At 45.3% G+C, this 17,153-nt stretch overlaps 1 protein-coding gene across 2 annotated transcripts in view; it reads left to right on the forward strand.

The window, feature by feature from the left end:
• DENND6A (DENN domain containing 6A) overlaps positions 1-16,186 on the forward strand; it is a 64,848-nt gene extending 48,662 nt beyond the window's left edge. For both annotated transcript variants that reach the window (XM_060239728.1, XM_060239727.1), the window contains exons 19-20: positions 5,008-5,082; positions 13,956-16,186. In XM_060239728.1, the coding sequence (XP_060095711.1) occupies positions 5,008-5,082; positions 13,956-14,081 (201 nt within the window). In that variant the 3' untranslated portion in view covers positions 14,082-16,186. The remainder of the gene's footprint in view (positions 1-5,007; positions 5,083-13,955) is intronic.
• The last annotated feature ends 967 nt before the right edge of the window (positions 16,187-17,153 follow it).

Below are 17,153 nucleotides of genomic sequence, written 5' to 3' on the forward strand. Positions count from 1 at the left end.
GTGGCCGGGGCCAGATCTGGGTCCGTCTGTGGCAGCGGAAGGCGGCTGAGGGCGTCTTTATGGCCCATTGCCTTGCCGGGGTGGCAGACAAGCTTGTAGGTGTATGAGTTGAGGAACTCGTTCCACCGCAGGACCCGCTGTAACAGGATCTGCGGTGTTTGGTGATCTGGGGCAGTCGTGAAGCGCCTACCATACAGGTAGTCGTTGAATTTGTATACGCCCACCACGATTGCCACTGCCTCCTTATCTATTTGGGCGTAGTTGCGCTCAGCTTGGGTCAAGGTGCGAGAGTAATAGGCCACAGGGGCCTCTCTCCCGTCCAGGAGTTGGTGGCCCAGGACAGCACCCACTTCGTAAGGGGAAGCATCGCATGCTAAAATCACGGGGAAGGACTCATCAAAATGGTGGAGTACCTAATTTAAAACCAAGATGTCCTTGACCACCTGGAAGGCTGCCGCCTGCATTTTTCCACAGACCCATGAGGCGCCCTTATCTAGGAGTCTGTGTAGGGGTTCGGCCAGGGCTGCTTTGTGGGGCAAGAATGAGTGGTAAAAGTTCAGGAGCCCCCAAAAACTTTGTAGCTCTGCCCTGCAAGTGGGGGTCAGGGTCTGTACTATTGCCCTGGTCTTGTCAGCCGTTGGGTGAATTACCACGGTGTTCACTGCAAACCCCAGGAACTCCACCCTTGGCACCCCAAGCTAGCACTTCTCCCGCTTCACCTTGAGACCTGCGTTCTGAAAACGGCACCTCTCAAAGGTGGCGGTAGAACTCATCGGCGTTGGGTGCAGCTATCAAAATGTCATCGAAAAAGGGTTGTACTCCGGGAATCCCTTTAAGGAGACAGTCCATTAAACTTTGGAAAATTCTCGGAGCCACGCTGATCCCAAATTTGTAGCCTCCACACCTTGAAAGCTCCTCGACACGTCACGATGATCTGAGCCTCAGCCATTTGCTCATCCACCGGAAGTTGTTGGTATGCTTGGGCCAAATCCAACTTCCCGAAAATCTTGGAACCGACCAGGGAGGCAAGGACTTGGCTGACTACCGGGACGGGGTATGAGTGGTCCTGTAGTGCTTTGTTAATTGTGCATTTGTAGTCAGCACAGATGCACACGTCCCTGTTTGGTTTGACTGGGGTAACTATGGGGGTTTCCCAAGTGGCATGGGAGACGGGCTCTAGCACCCCCTGGGCCACGAGGCGGTCCAGTTCAGCTTCAGTTTTTTACTTAAGTGCAAATGGAATCCGACAAGCCTTCAGCCTTAAGGGCCTAACCCTGGGGTCCAGCTGCAACACGATAGGTGGCCCCTTGTATGTTCCCAGAGCACCATCGAATACTTCTGGGAACTCCCGGCACACTTGGTCGAAATTGTGGGCCTGTATGTGGTCTGCCCCTAGAATTTTGATGCCCAGGGGCTTAAACCAAGCCAATCCCAATAGGGTGGTGAGCCGGAATTTCACCACAAAAATGTCCTATTTCTCATGATGAAACTGTACGAAAATTCTAGTATGCAGGTAAAATGCACCCCTCAAGGTCATTTGACTCATTCAATTCAAACAAGTAAAGGTGTCAAACAAGGCTGTATATTAGCTCCGCAACTTTTCAATTTATACATCAATAGCATTGTAGGGTATTTTACTGACCCCTGTCTGCATCCCCCTAAGATCGGGAAGATTGCTGTGCCCATCTTGTTGTATGCAGACGACGTGTTACTCCTGTCAAGAACCCAAGTTGGTTTACGTAGGTCGCTTAGAATGCTTTCTCTCTTTTGCCTTGACACAGATCTAGTCGTTAACAGGGACAAGTCTAAAATTATAGTCTTCACTAAAAGATTCAGAGAAATGATTTGGCGTTTTAATGATGAAAAACTGAAACAAGTTAAAACATACAAATATCTGGGGGTCGTTTTTCATCATACAGGATCCTACCAAGGGCACATAGAAAACGTACACTGTAACGCCCAACGCACGGCGCTTGCTCTGCAGGAGTTTTACACCTCTAAGGGCGCTTATAATGCCTTAGCGGCTATTAAGGTTTACAACGCCAAGGTTATACCCCAATTAATGTATGGAGCTGAGATTTTCTTGTATAACAAATTAACTAAATTGGAGATGGTTCAATCGAAGTTTGTACGATGTATCCTACAGGTGCCAAAATATGCTTCATCTATTGCAATTAGGCTGGAAACGGGGCTTCCAAGCCTCTCCACATTAATGTGGAATAGAGGTTTGAGTCTCCTTTTAAGGGTGCTGGCGAACCCGGATGATATTGCACATCAAATTTTCTATGACTCATTTGTTAGCAATTGGTTGATGAAATTAAATTCTAAATTAGAGGAAAGTGATCTGAATATTGATTCCCTAGCCCTCATGTTTAAGAACGGGGCAAAAGCAATTATCAGAGACCGATTACTGAAATTGGAGTTGAAACAATCTCTGGCCAAAGTTGGGGGGACGTATATCCCAACCTTCTTTACAAGTGATCTTAAAAGTGCCAGGTATCTAGAAAAGATACAGCCAATTAAGATCAGGCGGATGCTGTCCTTGGCACGCTTGAACATTCTGGACACAGCAGTACTGAGGGGCCGTTTCCATAAGATTCCGCTAGAAGACAGGATCTGTCCGTGCGGCCTGGAGGAGGTTGATACTGTTCTCCATCTTATTCTGAACTGCCTTTTCCATACAGAGGTAAGGTACAAACTTCTGCGGAACCACCTAATGTTAGCTGAATCTTTAAATCAGGCCCAAGTCATGCACTTCCTCCTAGGGGACGGGTGTGATCAACTTTCCCTGGATCTTGCTAAGTTTCTATATGTTTCCGACCTTGACAGGAAGAAATTTAACACTGCTTGTATTTGAAAGAAAGTTGCCCTTAGTTAAGTATTGCCTATATCAGATAATTTTATTACTACTTTGATGGTTGTACATAGTTATTATATTGTTATGTGATATTTTAGCTTGGTGTTGTGTTGTGTTGTACTGTTATCGATGTGTTGTGTTGTTGTTGTTGATTGGCCTAGAGCCGTATTAAACTGACTGACTGACTGACTGTCCAAGGCCCCTTTAAAATTTTTGAACTCCACTCTAACTCTGGCCCACTCCACGATCTGCACTGGATTCTTTTGAAAGTCACGCAATATGAACTCCGCGGGCCGCAGGGCCGGCCAGTTGTGGGGACAGAATTTACTGAGGATTTCCTCTAAAATAATGGAGATAGAGGATCCCGTGTCGAATTCCATCAGGCAGGTGCCCCCCTCGATCAAGACCTGCACTTTGACCTTATCGGGGGTGTCCCGGGGCAAGTTCATTACCTGGATGCTGTTTGCGGCTGTCGTGTGTGTGTCTGTCAAGTCATGGTGTGTAGATCTGTTGGGTCTGGCCCTGCAAGCTCGGGCAATGTGGCCCACTTTTCCACAGCTTCTGCAGTCCAAGTTATGGTAGGGGCAGTCTTAGTGCTTGTGTGGGTTTTCACAGCTGGCGCACTTGGTGCTTGGCTTCTCTGCTGCCCGTGGTCGGTTTGGTGTTTTCAGCCCACTGTGTGGCTGGTGGCAAAGCTGATGTGCCCCTTCCTCGTCAGAGCTGTCCTTGATCGAGACAGCGGCGACATGGTTCGCGGAAGGGCTGGTGTGTGTCTGTTCGAAGGTGGTTGCCTGTCGGAGCGCTTTCGCGAGGTCGAAGTCTTTGTCCTCGTATGCTAGCAACTTTTGGCACATTTTCTCCTCCCGGACACCAACCCCGAAACGGTCCAGCAGGATCTCTTCCAGGTCTCCTGTGAAATCGCATCTCAGGGCTAATCAACGGAGCTCTGCGAGATACTCGGTGGCAGACTCAGCTTGTCTCTGCTGTCTCATGTAGAACGCATGCCTACGTGTGAGACAGGACGGCTGTGGCGCAATGTGGTTCGTCATCGCCTTGACCAGCTGGTTGTAGGTTGCCCTCACGAGGGTTGTCAGTGCAATGAGTCGCTTCATCAGCTGGACGGTCTCCACCCCGCACGAATTCAGGAGAAACTCCTTCTTCTCTGCCGCTGCCTCCATTTTGTGCAGCTCTATGTAGTAGTTGATCTGGTCCACCCATGAGTCCCATAAGTTGAGCTGGGTGACGTCGAACGCCGGTAGGGTTTGTCTGGGAGCAGTAGCCATGACCTCGGCCACAGGAGCACTAGAGCTCAGATCGCAGGGCTTGCGGGCGGCTGGAGGCTGCTCTCTGCTCACCGGTATCCCACCTTCGTTGCCAGTGTAATGTACTGATATCAGAGCTGTTCAGATGGCAGCATGCTTTATTAGCGAGTACATCACAAAGACAACATGGTGGGGCTGGGTCCCCTGTTATATGTATTTCCCGGAACAACCTTCCTGGTCGGGTCCAATCCTGGCCAGTTAAACTTCCCGCCACTGATAGTCATAGGCGGGCTGCGTTCGTCCCTTCCAGGCACCGCCCACAGGTGCACTGTGCTGTACTTCCCAGGACAAAGGCCAGACACAACATTAGGCTAAACCTTTCTCATTGGTATGCTAGTTTTCTATTTGCATAGGATATTTTTGCGCGAGGAAAAATTTTATTTGAGTCCCGGCTGCAGTTTGAGGTGTTACTTACTTACAGGCTTACTGTTGCATCTGCAGCTTGTAAGAACTAGGTCTCAAAGTACCTGCAATTATCCAAGGCTTGGGAAGTCATCCCACAAGAGAATCAAGATTTGTTCTGGTATGACTTATTTATTCTTCCCACTAGGGTAATATTTTTTTCCTTATATTGATCTATTAGAAATTTGTAACTTACTGGGATTTTATCTTTTTATAACTTATATTTGTGGAGTGCACTAGCAGCCACATCACAGTCCCTGTTAAATATAAAAATGCGAACTTTATTTGCCAGTTGCTTTTTTCTGGTTCTAGATTAGAGGAATTTAGGCATTTAAGAAATGTTATGAAGCTCCTATAATAACACTTTCTAGTGACCTGCCTTCAATGAAAATGTATTAATGTAACCTAACCATGTCTTTTTGATAGGACTTGCTTTTCTGGAGTCAAAAACATACTGAAGTAGAAACAGTGGACCTTGTCTTAAAATTAAAGGATAAATTGGTGAGTCACAGTGAAATCCTGTGCAGAATTAATTCAATGTAATCCATTGATTTCAGTGGGCCAGAACTGTAGTTAATTCTGCAAGGGAATGCATTGTAAGTGTATGACACAAAATACTGTATTGTGCTGCTTTTAAAATACTATAATAGCTAAGCATGATGTACCATCAGAGACCTGAAGCTCACTCTAAGTGTTTAACAAGGTGTTTCTGTTTCTGCCAAATATTCATCTCTCAGTTTGTGCTTTAAAAAAGTTGTATTGGACACTAATGATCAAATGCAGAGATATTCAGAAATTTCCATTTATCTTAAGGATTGGGGAACCTTCTGTAAAGACATTAGCTCTACAATTAAAGCAAGAGCATGTTCAAGAGACTCTACAACAGAATCCATGCTGTATGTCTTTTGAGTTCCCAAGGTGGCTCTAATCTCTGACTGTCCCACAGTGGGGAGAGCTATTCTGTTTTCCCATCAGTTGATGGCAAAAGTAGTTTAGGATTAGAGTAGCTGCTGTACACGAGCTCATTTCTTCTCTCTCCCTGCCAGATGAAATTCAGAGCTAAAATGACTCTCAGAAAACTCATGGCTCTGCCTTCTTTGCGTTGGGGTTGGGGTAGAACACTGAGCAGCCCTCTGCTGTATTTTCTAGCAGGAGGACTATAAGGAGGGACTAGACTTGTTTGATGGTCTATATGTTAAATTAGTCTCCTGCTCAGAATCATTACTTCCTTGCTGATGCTTGTCCCCACCCCACCCCCGCCTCTCTCTAAACCTAATTAAGCCTGTCATGAGTTGTATCCTAGTCCCCATTCCTTTTTTTAAATTAAGCTCCAAAATCAGGCAATCCCTTTGGGCAGCATCTCTAGTAAAAATGGAAACAGAACAGCAAGTCATAAAGCCCATAAGGAAGGACAGGGTTTCTCTAGAGTAGGAAAAGAACACCTGTTGTTGTAAGGGTGTGATTATTGAAAAAATGATAAAAACCCTGAAGCACGAGAATTATATTTGCCTTTCCTAGGAGTAAGCAAGGGGGTGGGTTCCTCTGAAGGATAGGGCCATGTCAGACTGACATAGCTCAGGATTTGTGAACTGTAAACCATTTAGCTAGGTTATCTGTTTAGTGTGGTTAGCTTTCTGTGTTTTATCATTTTTGCATTCTCTGATGTGTATGAAATCCTTCTGTTTTCTTTCTCCCCATAAACCTTCCGTTCCTACTCTGTATTCCCAAAATATGGTTAATATTTGTTGTGTTTAACATATGTTGTCCCCAGTTTGCTCAGCTGTAGAAGGTTTTGTGTATTTCACCTTTTTAAATAAGCTAGGTGCAAATTTAGCAATAAGAGGTATGCGTGAAAGAGAGAGAGGGGCAGGACCTGCCAGCCTCGGATCTTAAAGTGACTGGTGGTGGCTGTTTTCTGGTGAGTGTGTGTGGGCTATTGTTTCAGTGACAAATAAAGCCAAACAGGCTCCACGGAGGCTGGGTAAGTAAGACCCTTGATCTCTAATTTCCCCCTGCTCTTCATGGTGGAACCTGTGACAGCGTGTTTGACATTGTGTCTCTGTAAAATCTTCTTTGTGGTCTCTGTGCTTCACACTCATGGGATGAAGCACCAGCGCCGATTCCTGATCGGTAACTCCAAAGTCCAGGATTTTTCACTGCCTGACCCCGGTAGGCATGCGTGACAGCCCCAGTGCGCATGCCCACCCAGTGGGTGCGAATATCCCACCAGTTCCTTCTTTACCGTCGTGTCGGATAGACTTGTTCTTCGTTTCTCCGGTCGGTAGTTATTCACCTTTTCCTTCTCCAGGTTTCTCTTCTTTTTTTCTTTGTTTTTCTTCATTCCTGTTGTAAAAAAAAAGAGAGAGAGACTATTAGTTAGTTGTTTTTACACTTCGGGGTTTTTCCCTCCACCCTTCTCCCACCATCCCTGTCTATGAAAAAGGGTTAGGGGGGGGTTTAAGCGGTGCCTCAAGTGTGGGAGTAAGATCCCGCCTCCAGATGGACATTCTCTTTGTCTGCTGTGCCTTGGGGAAGGTCATCGGTTGGAATCCTGTCATCACTGCTCGAAATTTTCCAAGCAGACGAGAAAAAACTGAGCTGCAAGGCTTTTGGCGGCACTGGTGAAATTGGCTCTCGCACTGCAGATGTTGACATCGGTGTCGACCAGCGCTTCGATGGCCACCCTGGCATCGACATTGGTTCTGGCCTCATTATTGAGCCAACCGACCCAACCATTCCAAGGAGCCGACCTCCCCCAAAAGCGTGCGGGCTTGGCATCCTAGTCGAAACCATCGACCCCAGCCAAGAAGGCCAAAGGGGCCCGAGACTCTCGTTCTGCTGAGCCCAAGAAACATAAGGAGAAAAAGAGATGCCAAGACAGGCAGACCCCTTCTCTGCCATTAAAGGACACGGTGATCATCTCGGGGGAGCCTCTGGAAAAAATCCTCGCTTCATCGATTCGACCGAAGAGCCCCTTGGGTCCGATGGATGTTCCGCAGACCTCCCTTTCTGGCTCCAACCATGAGACTGACCCTACAGAATGGTCGGCAGACTCGAAGGAGGACGGTGATTGGAGTTTGGCATCGGACTTAGACGTTTCGCAGCCGAGAGACCGCTCAACACCGAAGATGCCCTTGATCCAGCTTGAGAGATTTGGGGAGCCTTCGGACCCTTTTAGACATCCTCATCCTCTGCCCAACTGGGACCTGCAACCGTGGGCTTATCCGTTTGGGGGCTATTCCAATCATTCGCCATACCCTAGGTACCCTCCTCAGAACCCAGACCGGGATCAGCACTCGGAAGCCTCGCACCACTCCAGGGTCTCGGCGCATTCTCTACCACGTCGCCAAGATTCATTGATGCCGACTTCAACCCCGAATTTGGTCAGGAAGCGGGCACATTTCAGTGGTCCCAACGTTGAGAAAACCTCCTTGACTAGAATTGCCATTGACGCCCCAGGTTTACCATCGGCTGAGAGTGCATCGTCATCGCCATTGACCTCCGATGACGAGGGGGAGGAGCAGTTGGGTCATCACCAGGAGGTATCGTCCTCAGAATCCAGGATAGCAGAGGATCTTCCAATCTCTCCTTCCAAGGATTTGAAATCCTATGGGGAGCTCATCAAAAGAATGGCACATTCCTTGTCTTTGCCAGTGGTCCAACCTCCACCGGTCATTGACGACACAGTCTTTGACATCATGCAGAAGGACACTTTGACAGCAGTAGCCCTTCCCATTACTAAGGTCATCTTGCAAGCCATCAAAGATCCTTGGTCCAAGCCTGCCTCCACCCCTCTCTTCCAAGCATATGGATCACATGTGCAGGATCCAGGAACAGGGCGCAGAGTTTCTCTTTAACTATCCACGCCCCAGCTCTGTAGTTGCATTGTCCTTGTCCAAGACTAAGAAGAGCCACGTCTCACCTCCAGATAAAGAAGGGAAGAGGATATTTTTGACAGGCGCTTTTATTCTGCGGGCACTCTTGGAATTAAAATTTCTAATTATTTTGCCTGCATGGCGAGATACCAGTATTCCCTCTGGGAGCAACTTTCACTACTCCTAGCTTCTCTGCCTGAGGATAAGTGCACTTTGGCCGAAAAGGCCCAAAGGGAGGGAATGCTCCTGGCAAAACAACAGCTGCAGGCTTCAAAACATATGGTGGACGCTGCAGCTAAGACACTTACCTCGGCCATTACGTTGCATCGTCATTCTTGGCTTCGAGCCACTGCCCTCCAGTTAGACACCAGATCCTGGGTAGAGGACCTCCCCTTTGAAGGTGAGGGTCTTTTCAGCTCCACTACGGATGCAGTTCTACAAGAAATGGACAAGAGCATTAAGACATCTCGTAATCTGGGGGTACCTTCATCTTCCCCTTGCCCTGGCAATTCTCGTCCATGGTCCAAACGATGGCCTAAGAAGCCCTACCACACCAAATCCCCTGAGAGTTTGTGGAAGCCGCGTACGGGACAGCATGAGGCCAAAAGTTCCTTCGCTGCAGGGGGGAAAACCAAGTTTTCTTATTATTTCTCTTACATGAGAAAGTATAAGACTGGCAGGAATCCCAAGCAGGGACTTTGACTTTGGCATCCCCCCTTCTCCCCCCACTCCCTCCTCTGGGCTCCCACCTCCACAGATTTCTGCAAGCATGGTGGCGGATTACCACCGACAAGTGGGTCTTGTCCATCATACAGGAGGGTTATGCGATAGAATTTGTTCAGCCCCCTTCTTATCCCAGATTGGTGATCACACACCCTACAGCGGTTCTACTGGAGGAAATTCAAAATCTGCTCAGTAAGCAAACTATAGAACCTGTTCCCGATCATCTCAAGGGTCAGGGGTTCTACTCCAGGTTCTTCACGGTACCCAAGTGGGATGGTGGACTTCATCCAATCATGGATCTGAGGGGCCTGAACGAATTCTTCGCTTATCAGAAGTTCAGAATGCTGACTCTACAAAGCATCCTTCCACTCATCAACAAGGGAGATTGGATGGCCACCCTGGACTTGAAGGATGCCTATTTTCACATCAGGTTTCTTCAGTTTGCCATTGGGATGCACCATTGTCAATACCAGGTACTCCCTTTTGGGCTCTCTACGGCCTCCAGGGTCTTCACAAAGACCATAGTTGTTGTGATGGCTTACTTTCGTCTCCAGGGTATCACCCTTTTTCCCTACATAGACGATTTGTTGGTGGTTGCTGTGTCCAAAGCTTCTCTCAGAGCGCATCTACAAGTGATTCTCAACCTTTTGAGTGCACTAGGACTTCTGGTGAATGAGAAGTCTCACCTGATCCCAGCACAAAGAGTTCAATTTATAGGAGCGATTTTGGACAGCACCCAACACCTAGCGTTTCTTCCAGATTCCCGAGCGTTGGATATCATCTCCCTGGTTCAACTCCTTCAGGCGGTGAGATGTGCTTCTGTTCTGCAGATCCAACGTCTCTTGGGCCTCATGGCAGCTACTACCAATGCTCTGCGTTTTGCGAGGCTGAGGATGCGAATCCTCCAGCTCTGGTTCATCAGGACTTACAATCCGGTGAGAGATCTCCCATCCAAGATTCTGCAAGTTCCATCATTGGTGCTACGCTCTCTGGATTGGTGGAGGATAAAGTCCAATCTTTGCGGAGGAGCTCCATTTCATCTCTCCCTCCCCTCATTCACGGTAACAACAAATGTCTCGCTGTGGGGATGGGGAGCGCACCTTGGAGATCTTTGCATAGGCAGCCCATGGCCCCCGTCAATGGCTCACCATCACATCAATTTCTTAGAGCTCATGGCAGTTCATCTGGCCTTGCGGTCATTTCTACTCCTAATCAACGGTCAGACCATAGCTGTTATGTCAGACAACACGACGGCTGTCAGTTATAAAATCATCAAGGGGGGATAGTGTCTAGAAAGCTGTGTGTGTTGGCGATGCAGCTTTGGGGGACCTGCATAGCTTCTCAGACCTTCATTGTAGCCACCCACCTGCCCGGGGAGCTCAATGTTCAAGCAGACTCCCTGAACAGGAGAGACGTCTCCCATCACGAATGGGGAGATGAACTGGAGATACCTCAAACCTCTGTTCCAGGAGTGGGGTCATCCCAGAATATATGTATTTGCCACGGCAAACAATCGAAAGTGCGAACAGTTCTGCTGCAGAGGAGGGGCAGACCCAAGATCCCTGGGGGACGGTCTTCTTCCGTGGGCGGACAAGTTTCTTTACCTGTTTCCACCCTTGCCTCTTCTCACCAGAGTGCTTCACAAATTGGCCCAGGAGTGTCCGGAGTGCATCCTAGTTGCTCCATGGTGGCCTCAACAGACTTGGTTCCCTGTCCTCCTAGCCATGGCAGGGGGGTGTCACCACAGGTTTCCATTGGAACCGGACCTCCTTTTGACTCAAGGAGGCCGCCTGTTTCACCATGACATCCCTCACCTCAAATTGACAGCTTGGAGGGTCAGCTTCTAGAATTCTCCGACAGAGTGCAACATGTGATGTTGAACAGTAGAAAGTTGTCAACTCACTGCTCCTATGCAGGAAAGTAGGCTAAGTTCCTTTCTTTTTTGCGGGACAAAGGTATCAGTGCATGTTCTGCTGGTCTTGAGTTTGTGTTTGAGTTTTTACTGTCTCTTTTTAATGCTGGACTTAATCATTCCTCAATTCGAGTATATCTGGCTGCCATCTCAGCTCATCACGACCCTGTGGATGGTGCATTGGTTTTTACACACCAGCATACAAAACGTTTTTGAAGGGTCTTCTGCGGCTTCACCCATCATCTAAGGTTCCTCCTCCTGCTTGGGATCTGCTGCTGGTCCTGGAACGGTTCTCGAGGAAGCCTTTTGAACCCTTGGCTACCTGCCCGTTGCATCTTCTAGCCTGGAAGACTGCCTTCTTAGTGGCCGTCACTATGGCCAGGAGGGCAGGTGAGCTAGTGGCTCTATGGTGTGATGCTCCATACATCTCTTTTCAGGATGATGGGGTGTCCTTGGCCCCAGATATATCGTTCCGCCCTAAGGTGGTGTCTAGTTTCCACCTTAATTTGGAAGTGTTTTTGCCTACTTTTTACCCTTCTTCTGCAGAAGAAAGATCTGCACGCCTTGGATGTTAAGAGGGCGTTATTGTTTTTTGTGGATCGCACCAAGCCATTTAGGAAGGATCCCAATCTATTTGTCTCCTATGTGGCCCCTAGGTTGGGTTTCAAGATCTCTGCACAGAGACTTTCTAAGTATATCACGGAAGCCATTAAACTTTGCTACCTGTTGGCTAAGCGTCCCTTGCCAGGGCCACTCCATTCGCATTCCACTAGAGCTATGGCTACATCCACAGCGTTTCTGAAGGGTGCTTCCTTGGTGGACATCTGCTTAACTGCAACCTGGGCATCTCCTCATGTTTTCATGCGACATTATGCCCTGAATGTTTGGAAGCGTTGCAGAGCACAGCTGGGTTCCCTGGTCCTTCAAGCTGCTACTTCGGCATAACCACCAGCTCCCTCCTCCAGGTAAGCCTAGCTTTCTAATCTCCCATGAGTGTGAAGCTCAGAGACCACGAAGAAGATAAACAGGTTTCCTACCTGTAACAGATGATCTTCGAGTGGTCATCTGTGCATTCACACTACCCGCCCTCCTTCCCCTCTGCTGCTGGTCATGGTACTCTTGATAGGTGGTGGCGGGAAGGAACTGGTGGGATATTCGTGCCCACTGGGTGGGCATGCATACTGGGGCTGTCGCACATGCCTACCAGGGTCGGGCAGCGAAAAATCCCGGACTTTGGAGTTACCGATTGGGGATCATTGCTGGCGCTTCATTCCATGAGTGTGAATGCACAGATGACCACTCAAAGATCATCAGTTACAGGTAGGAAACCTGTTTTCCCAAAGTACCTACCTGTTACATTCCAGCAGTTCTAGGAAAATATTCCTCTGATAACTCTCACCAGACAAGTGTATGGTTCCTGCATTGTTAGCTTTTCCTTACAGTTATAGGTGAGATTCCAGAAAGATGCTTGCAACTTAATATGCTTATTTGCTAGTGGCTCCCTCTGATGGCCCCATGTATTAACTGAAGTTGCCTCTGGTGTGGGTAATGCATTATAGTTGGTTATTAAAGTTTCTGTAATTTAAAATGAAGTATGGTCAGCCCTGGCTAGTATTTGGATGGGAAACCTCCAAGGAATAGCAGGGTTGTTATGTGGAGCCAGGCAATGGCAAACCACCTCTAAACATCTCTTACCATGAAAACCTTATGGGATTGCCATAAGTCAGCTGTGACTTGTTAGGGGGAAATTTAAAACAAATTGTCACTTTTAAGGAGCAGAAGGTAATAAGGGGAGCTGCTTCAACCTACTTTATGATTAAGTAGATTTTGTTTTATATAAACAAGTTACTTTGGGGCACCTATGATCAAGATCCAGACATTCCCACCTTTGGCAGGCCTTGTTTCACTCTTGTCAGTGACACAGATTACTCCCATTAAGCCCTGGTGTACAGCTATATTGGGCGGAAAGGCAGGTTCTGTCTGCATGAGAGTTCATCCAGGACCTAAATGGTCCCAAATGTGAAGCCTTTTGTGAAAGACAGTGGAATTTTCCTATGCCCACCTTTTCTAACCCACCTAATGCATGCCCTCCCATGCTTCTCAGCTTCAGTGGAGCCAGAGAGATAGCAACCTGAAACCCTTCTGAGAATGGGAACTGAATGTGGCCTTCCACAAGATATGTGTCCCTAGCATATAAAAACATATCTGCTCATAGACTTGTTTGTATTTAACATAGCATTGCAAGTCTCCTGCCTGGTACCTGTGGGAGCTTTGGAAGAGGGCAGGGGGCAAGAATGGCATAATACCATAGACGTTTGAGGGAAATTCCAGAGCAACACTGATGTCCGATCCTGGTTTTCACCCTGAAGTAACATTGACATGTTCAGCATTTCTATCCCCATCCTCATTTCCCCTGCTGGCTAAAACCCATAGCAGGAAATGGTAACCCTGAATTTATATGTATCCATAAGGGTGGCTGCTTCATGTTAGTCTTTCAAATTTTGAAACTTTTTCCCCCTGTGACAAATCATACTCAGTTTGAACATTCTGGAATATATTTTAATGTGAACATTTTAGAAACAAAATGTTTCAGGGAGTATACTGGACCAGCCTATGAACAACAACAAAAAGATAAAAGAGCCAGGAGCACCCCAAGATAAATCTTATCACAGAAGCTGATTGCCTTGTAGACTCTGATCAGATAGAAAGGTGGCCTAAAAATGTTTTAAATAAATAATTGAATTTTGAACTCAGACTGCATCAGTCCTAAATTTCCAAAACATTCAACTTTGATTATTTTCCTGAATGCTAATGGATTCTTTAATAGTACTATAGATTTTTAATTGCAACTTATGCAATTACAGGCTGATGGAGAAAACTTACCTGTGAAACCTGGCACAATGGAAAAGTTACAGATGCACATTGATTCAATTATACTGGCATTACCAGAAGATTTGCAGGGTATACTGATCAAAACTGGCAAAACGTGACAAACTATATTTTTATGCAGCCACATAACCTGTGAAACACATTTCAAAGATACAGAAAGGATGTGCTTGGAGAACTACAGGTATGCAGAGTGCTTGTAACAGAAACAGACTGTGCTACTTCTAAAAGTTTTAAAGCAGACCTTGAAAATTCATCTTGAATGCTGAAAGTAGTGAAGCGTTTTATTGTCAATTATGTGTAAAAATTAAGTGCTCTTATGGAAAATCATCACTCACTTACATTTCTGCCATGTGGGCCTACAATGAAGAACAGGCACTGCAGAACTTCTTAGTTGGTGCTCCGCTCAATTCCATTAAACTCAGGGGAAGCAATATTCATGTTGGTTTCAAAAACTATCTCACTTAAAGTAATAGCTTGTAGTCTTTAGTGAGTATTTTCCTTAGATTTAAAAAAAAAATCCCATTACCAGCCTAGTAAACATTGCTGCTAAATTAAGATGTCACAGAGCTGCCACATTTTGGCAATTGAGAGTACCATCAACACTCCTCCTTTTAGCTTATGCACTCTACCCTTTCCATGGTTGGCAATACCATAGTTTTTCTATGTGGTCTGAATGATTACCACTAATCATGGCTTGCTTCCATACCAGGGACTGGAGTAGGCTTCAGACTCAGGTTCAAACGCTGAAATGGAGAAGGAACCCATGATCTCGGAACTAAAGCAATGATATGAGGTTTGATTACATAAAATTATTTCTTATTGGATCACAAGCTGTTCTGGAATGGGTGTGGAGTAGCTGAGGAAAGAAGTAACCCACTTGTTTCTCCTATGATTTGTATTTTTGTTCTTTTTAATTGAGCTGTATTAAAAGAGTTCTCTTTAAATCTCTTAAACCTTTCTTATTATGGTATCTAATTTTAAACAGTATTAAAATTAAAAGGTGAAAGATTTATTAACTAAAACTTACCTATATATGATGTTTGTTGCAGAAAATACATGCCATCCCCATTATGAAGATAGTCATGCACTGAGAAAACTGCTGTACTGAAATATGCCCTGCTAAGAGTATGATTAGGGACAGTCTCCTTTAATCAGTCACTTGTTGTGGAAGGGAAAATAAGAGTGACTTGCAAACAGCTTGCGTTCATATAGAAAGCATCACAATAATCTTCAGATCAAGTTAACTTCATCCCACCTATGTATTGTCCAAGGGATTTCCCCCTTCCATAGCACCATTTTGTGTACATAGGGCTGAAGTAAGGCCTGTGCAGAAACATATTTGGCACATGGATGGTCCTTTCTGAATTGGGCGAACAGAAAGTTTATCTAGGAAAAAAACTAAAGAAAAACTGACATAAAATCACTGTCCATAGCAATTTTAAAAAACTGTTTATTTAGTGATTTGTATTGTGACATGGTATGTTTGAACTGCCTTTTTAAAAATAGTAGAGTAGGAAGGAGGAGGAAGCATTTGTATTTATCTTTTTCTAGAGGGGGCTTGTGCAAACCACAACTAATAGTGTGCATACTATAAGTATGCATAATGAGCCATTTCTCACTGGCAATAAATTGTTGCTGAACATATATACTCTTTAAGTCATAAGAACATAAGTTTCAGAAGAACTCTGTGTGAAATAGGAATTGAAGGAATCATTTCAACAATGTTATGGCAGTGTGGATGTGTACCAATATCGTGTGCACGAAAGTGAAGGCAAAATTGCTTTGAGTAGTGATCAGAATCAATGTACATGCTTTATATGTTTGGATAAAACATCAATATGACATTGCAAGCCTGTAATTAAGAACTTCCCTTGTATTATATTTTGTATTGTTATTTAGAATCTTTCATTTTGTGTATAAACTGCCCTCTGTATTTTAAGAAGATATATTTTTAATACTCATTTGTATGAATTCCAAACCAGAAGCCGAAATGGGGTTGTGTAAAATCCAACTTGACAATTATACTACTTATTTCATTTATCATACTGTTTGTTTTGCACAGATGATACGTAGCATTTTAAAATATAGCCACTAAAACAACTATCTTCATTAACTGAAGCATTACACAGTATGTTGGAACTAGCTACATTAGCTTATTTTTGAAATGTATTTTTTAAAGGAAATAAACACCACTCTTGTAGAATAATCTTTATTTGTGGTTATTAAACAGCAACAAATAAGCCCTAAAGAGTTTTTTGAAAAGGTTCAGTACCACACAGATGTTTGTTCTTGCTTAATACATAACTCCAAAAGGAAAGGGAAAATGCATAGGAGCTGCAATCCTATGCATGTGTACACAGGAGAAGGGCCCATTAGATTCATTAATACATTCCAGAGTAGCTTTGAACTAGTTTTCAGAGCAGCTGCCACTACTCTTATAGTAATTCCCCAACCTAGCCTGATATCTCTCTTGCCTTATTTGAGCACTATAATGGAAAGGCAAGAAGTTGGATTTGCAGAAACAGACACCAGCAATTCCTTGCAAGAGTTCCTTTCTGCTCCAGCAGTCAGTGTTAATGGTGTGAAAGCATCATATAGCTTTCCCAAGCTAAAGGAAATAGAAGTTCTAGCTACATTTAGAAGGTCAAAGAGGGTGATATTGCATTTCTTAGGGATAAATCCAAACTAGCAATAACCATATTTGACTTCAGTTTTACTATTCATTAGGGATGGGCATGAACTGGGAAAATGTGGTTTGCATCTGTAGCTGAACCTTGAACTGGGAAATTTGTTCATGAACCAACTGGTTGTGGCCTCACAAATCCCATTGAAAAGGACTGCAGTCCCTTTAAACATGGCTTGCAGAAAGCCTGAAAAACAGCTGAGCCACTGCTCAGCTGGTTTGGGGCTTTATTGTGCTATTATAATGGTGTTTATTGTGCTATTATAATGGTGTACAAGAAAGCCCCAAACAGTTGTTGGTGTGGCTTTCACAGGGAACAGAAAGCTTTCTGCTCTATCCACAAAAGGTTTCTGCTCTATCCTTTAAACATTTGTGGAAGTTTGTGAAAGTAGACCCAGTTCGTGAACCACAAATGGTAAAATTCATGATGAATTTTGCTTTGTAGTTTGGTCTGTTCCCATCCCTATTACTCACTGTTCTGAACCGATTA

The sequence above is a fragment of the Heteronotia binoei genome, chromosome 5, assembly GCF_032191835.1.
Source record: "Heteronotia binoei isolate CCM8104 ecotype False Entrance Well chromosome 5, APGP_CSIRO_Hbin_v1, whole genome shotgun sequence".
In the NCBI taxonomy this organism is placed as follows: domain Eukaryota; kingdom Metazoa; phylum Chordata; class Lepidosauria; order Squamata; family Gekkonidae; genus Heteronotia; species Heteronotia binoei.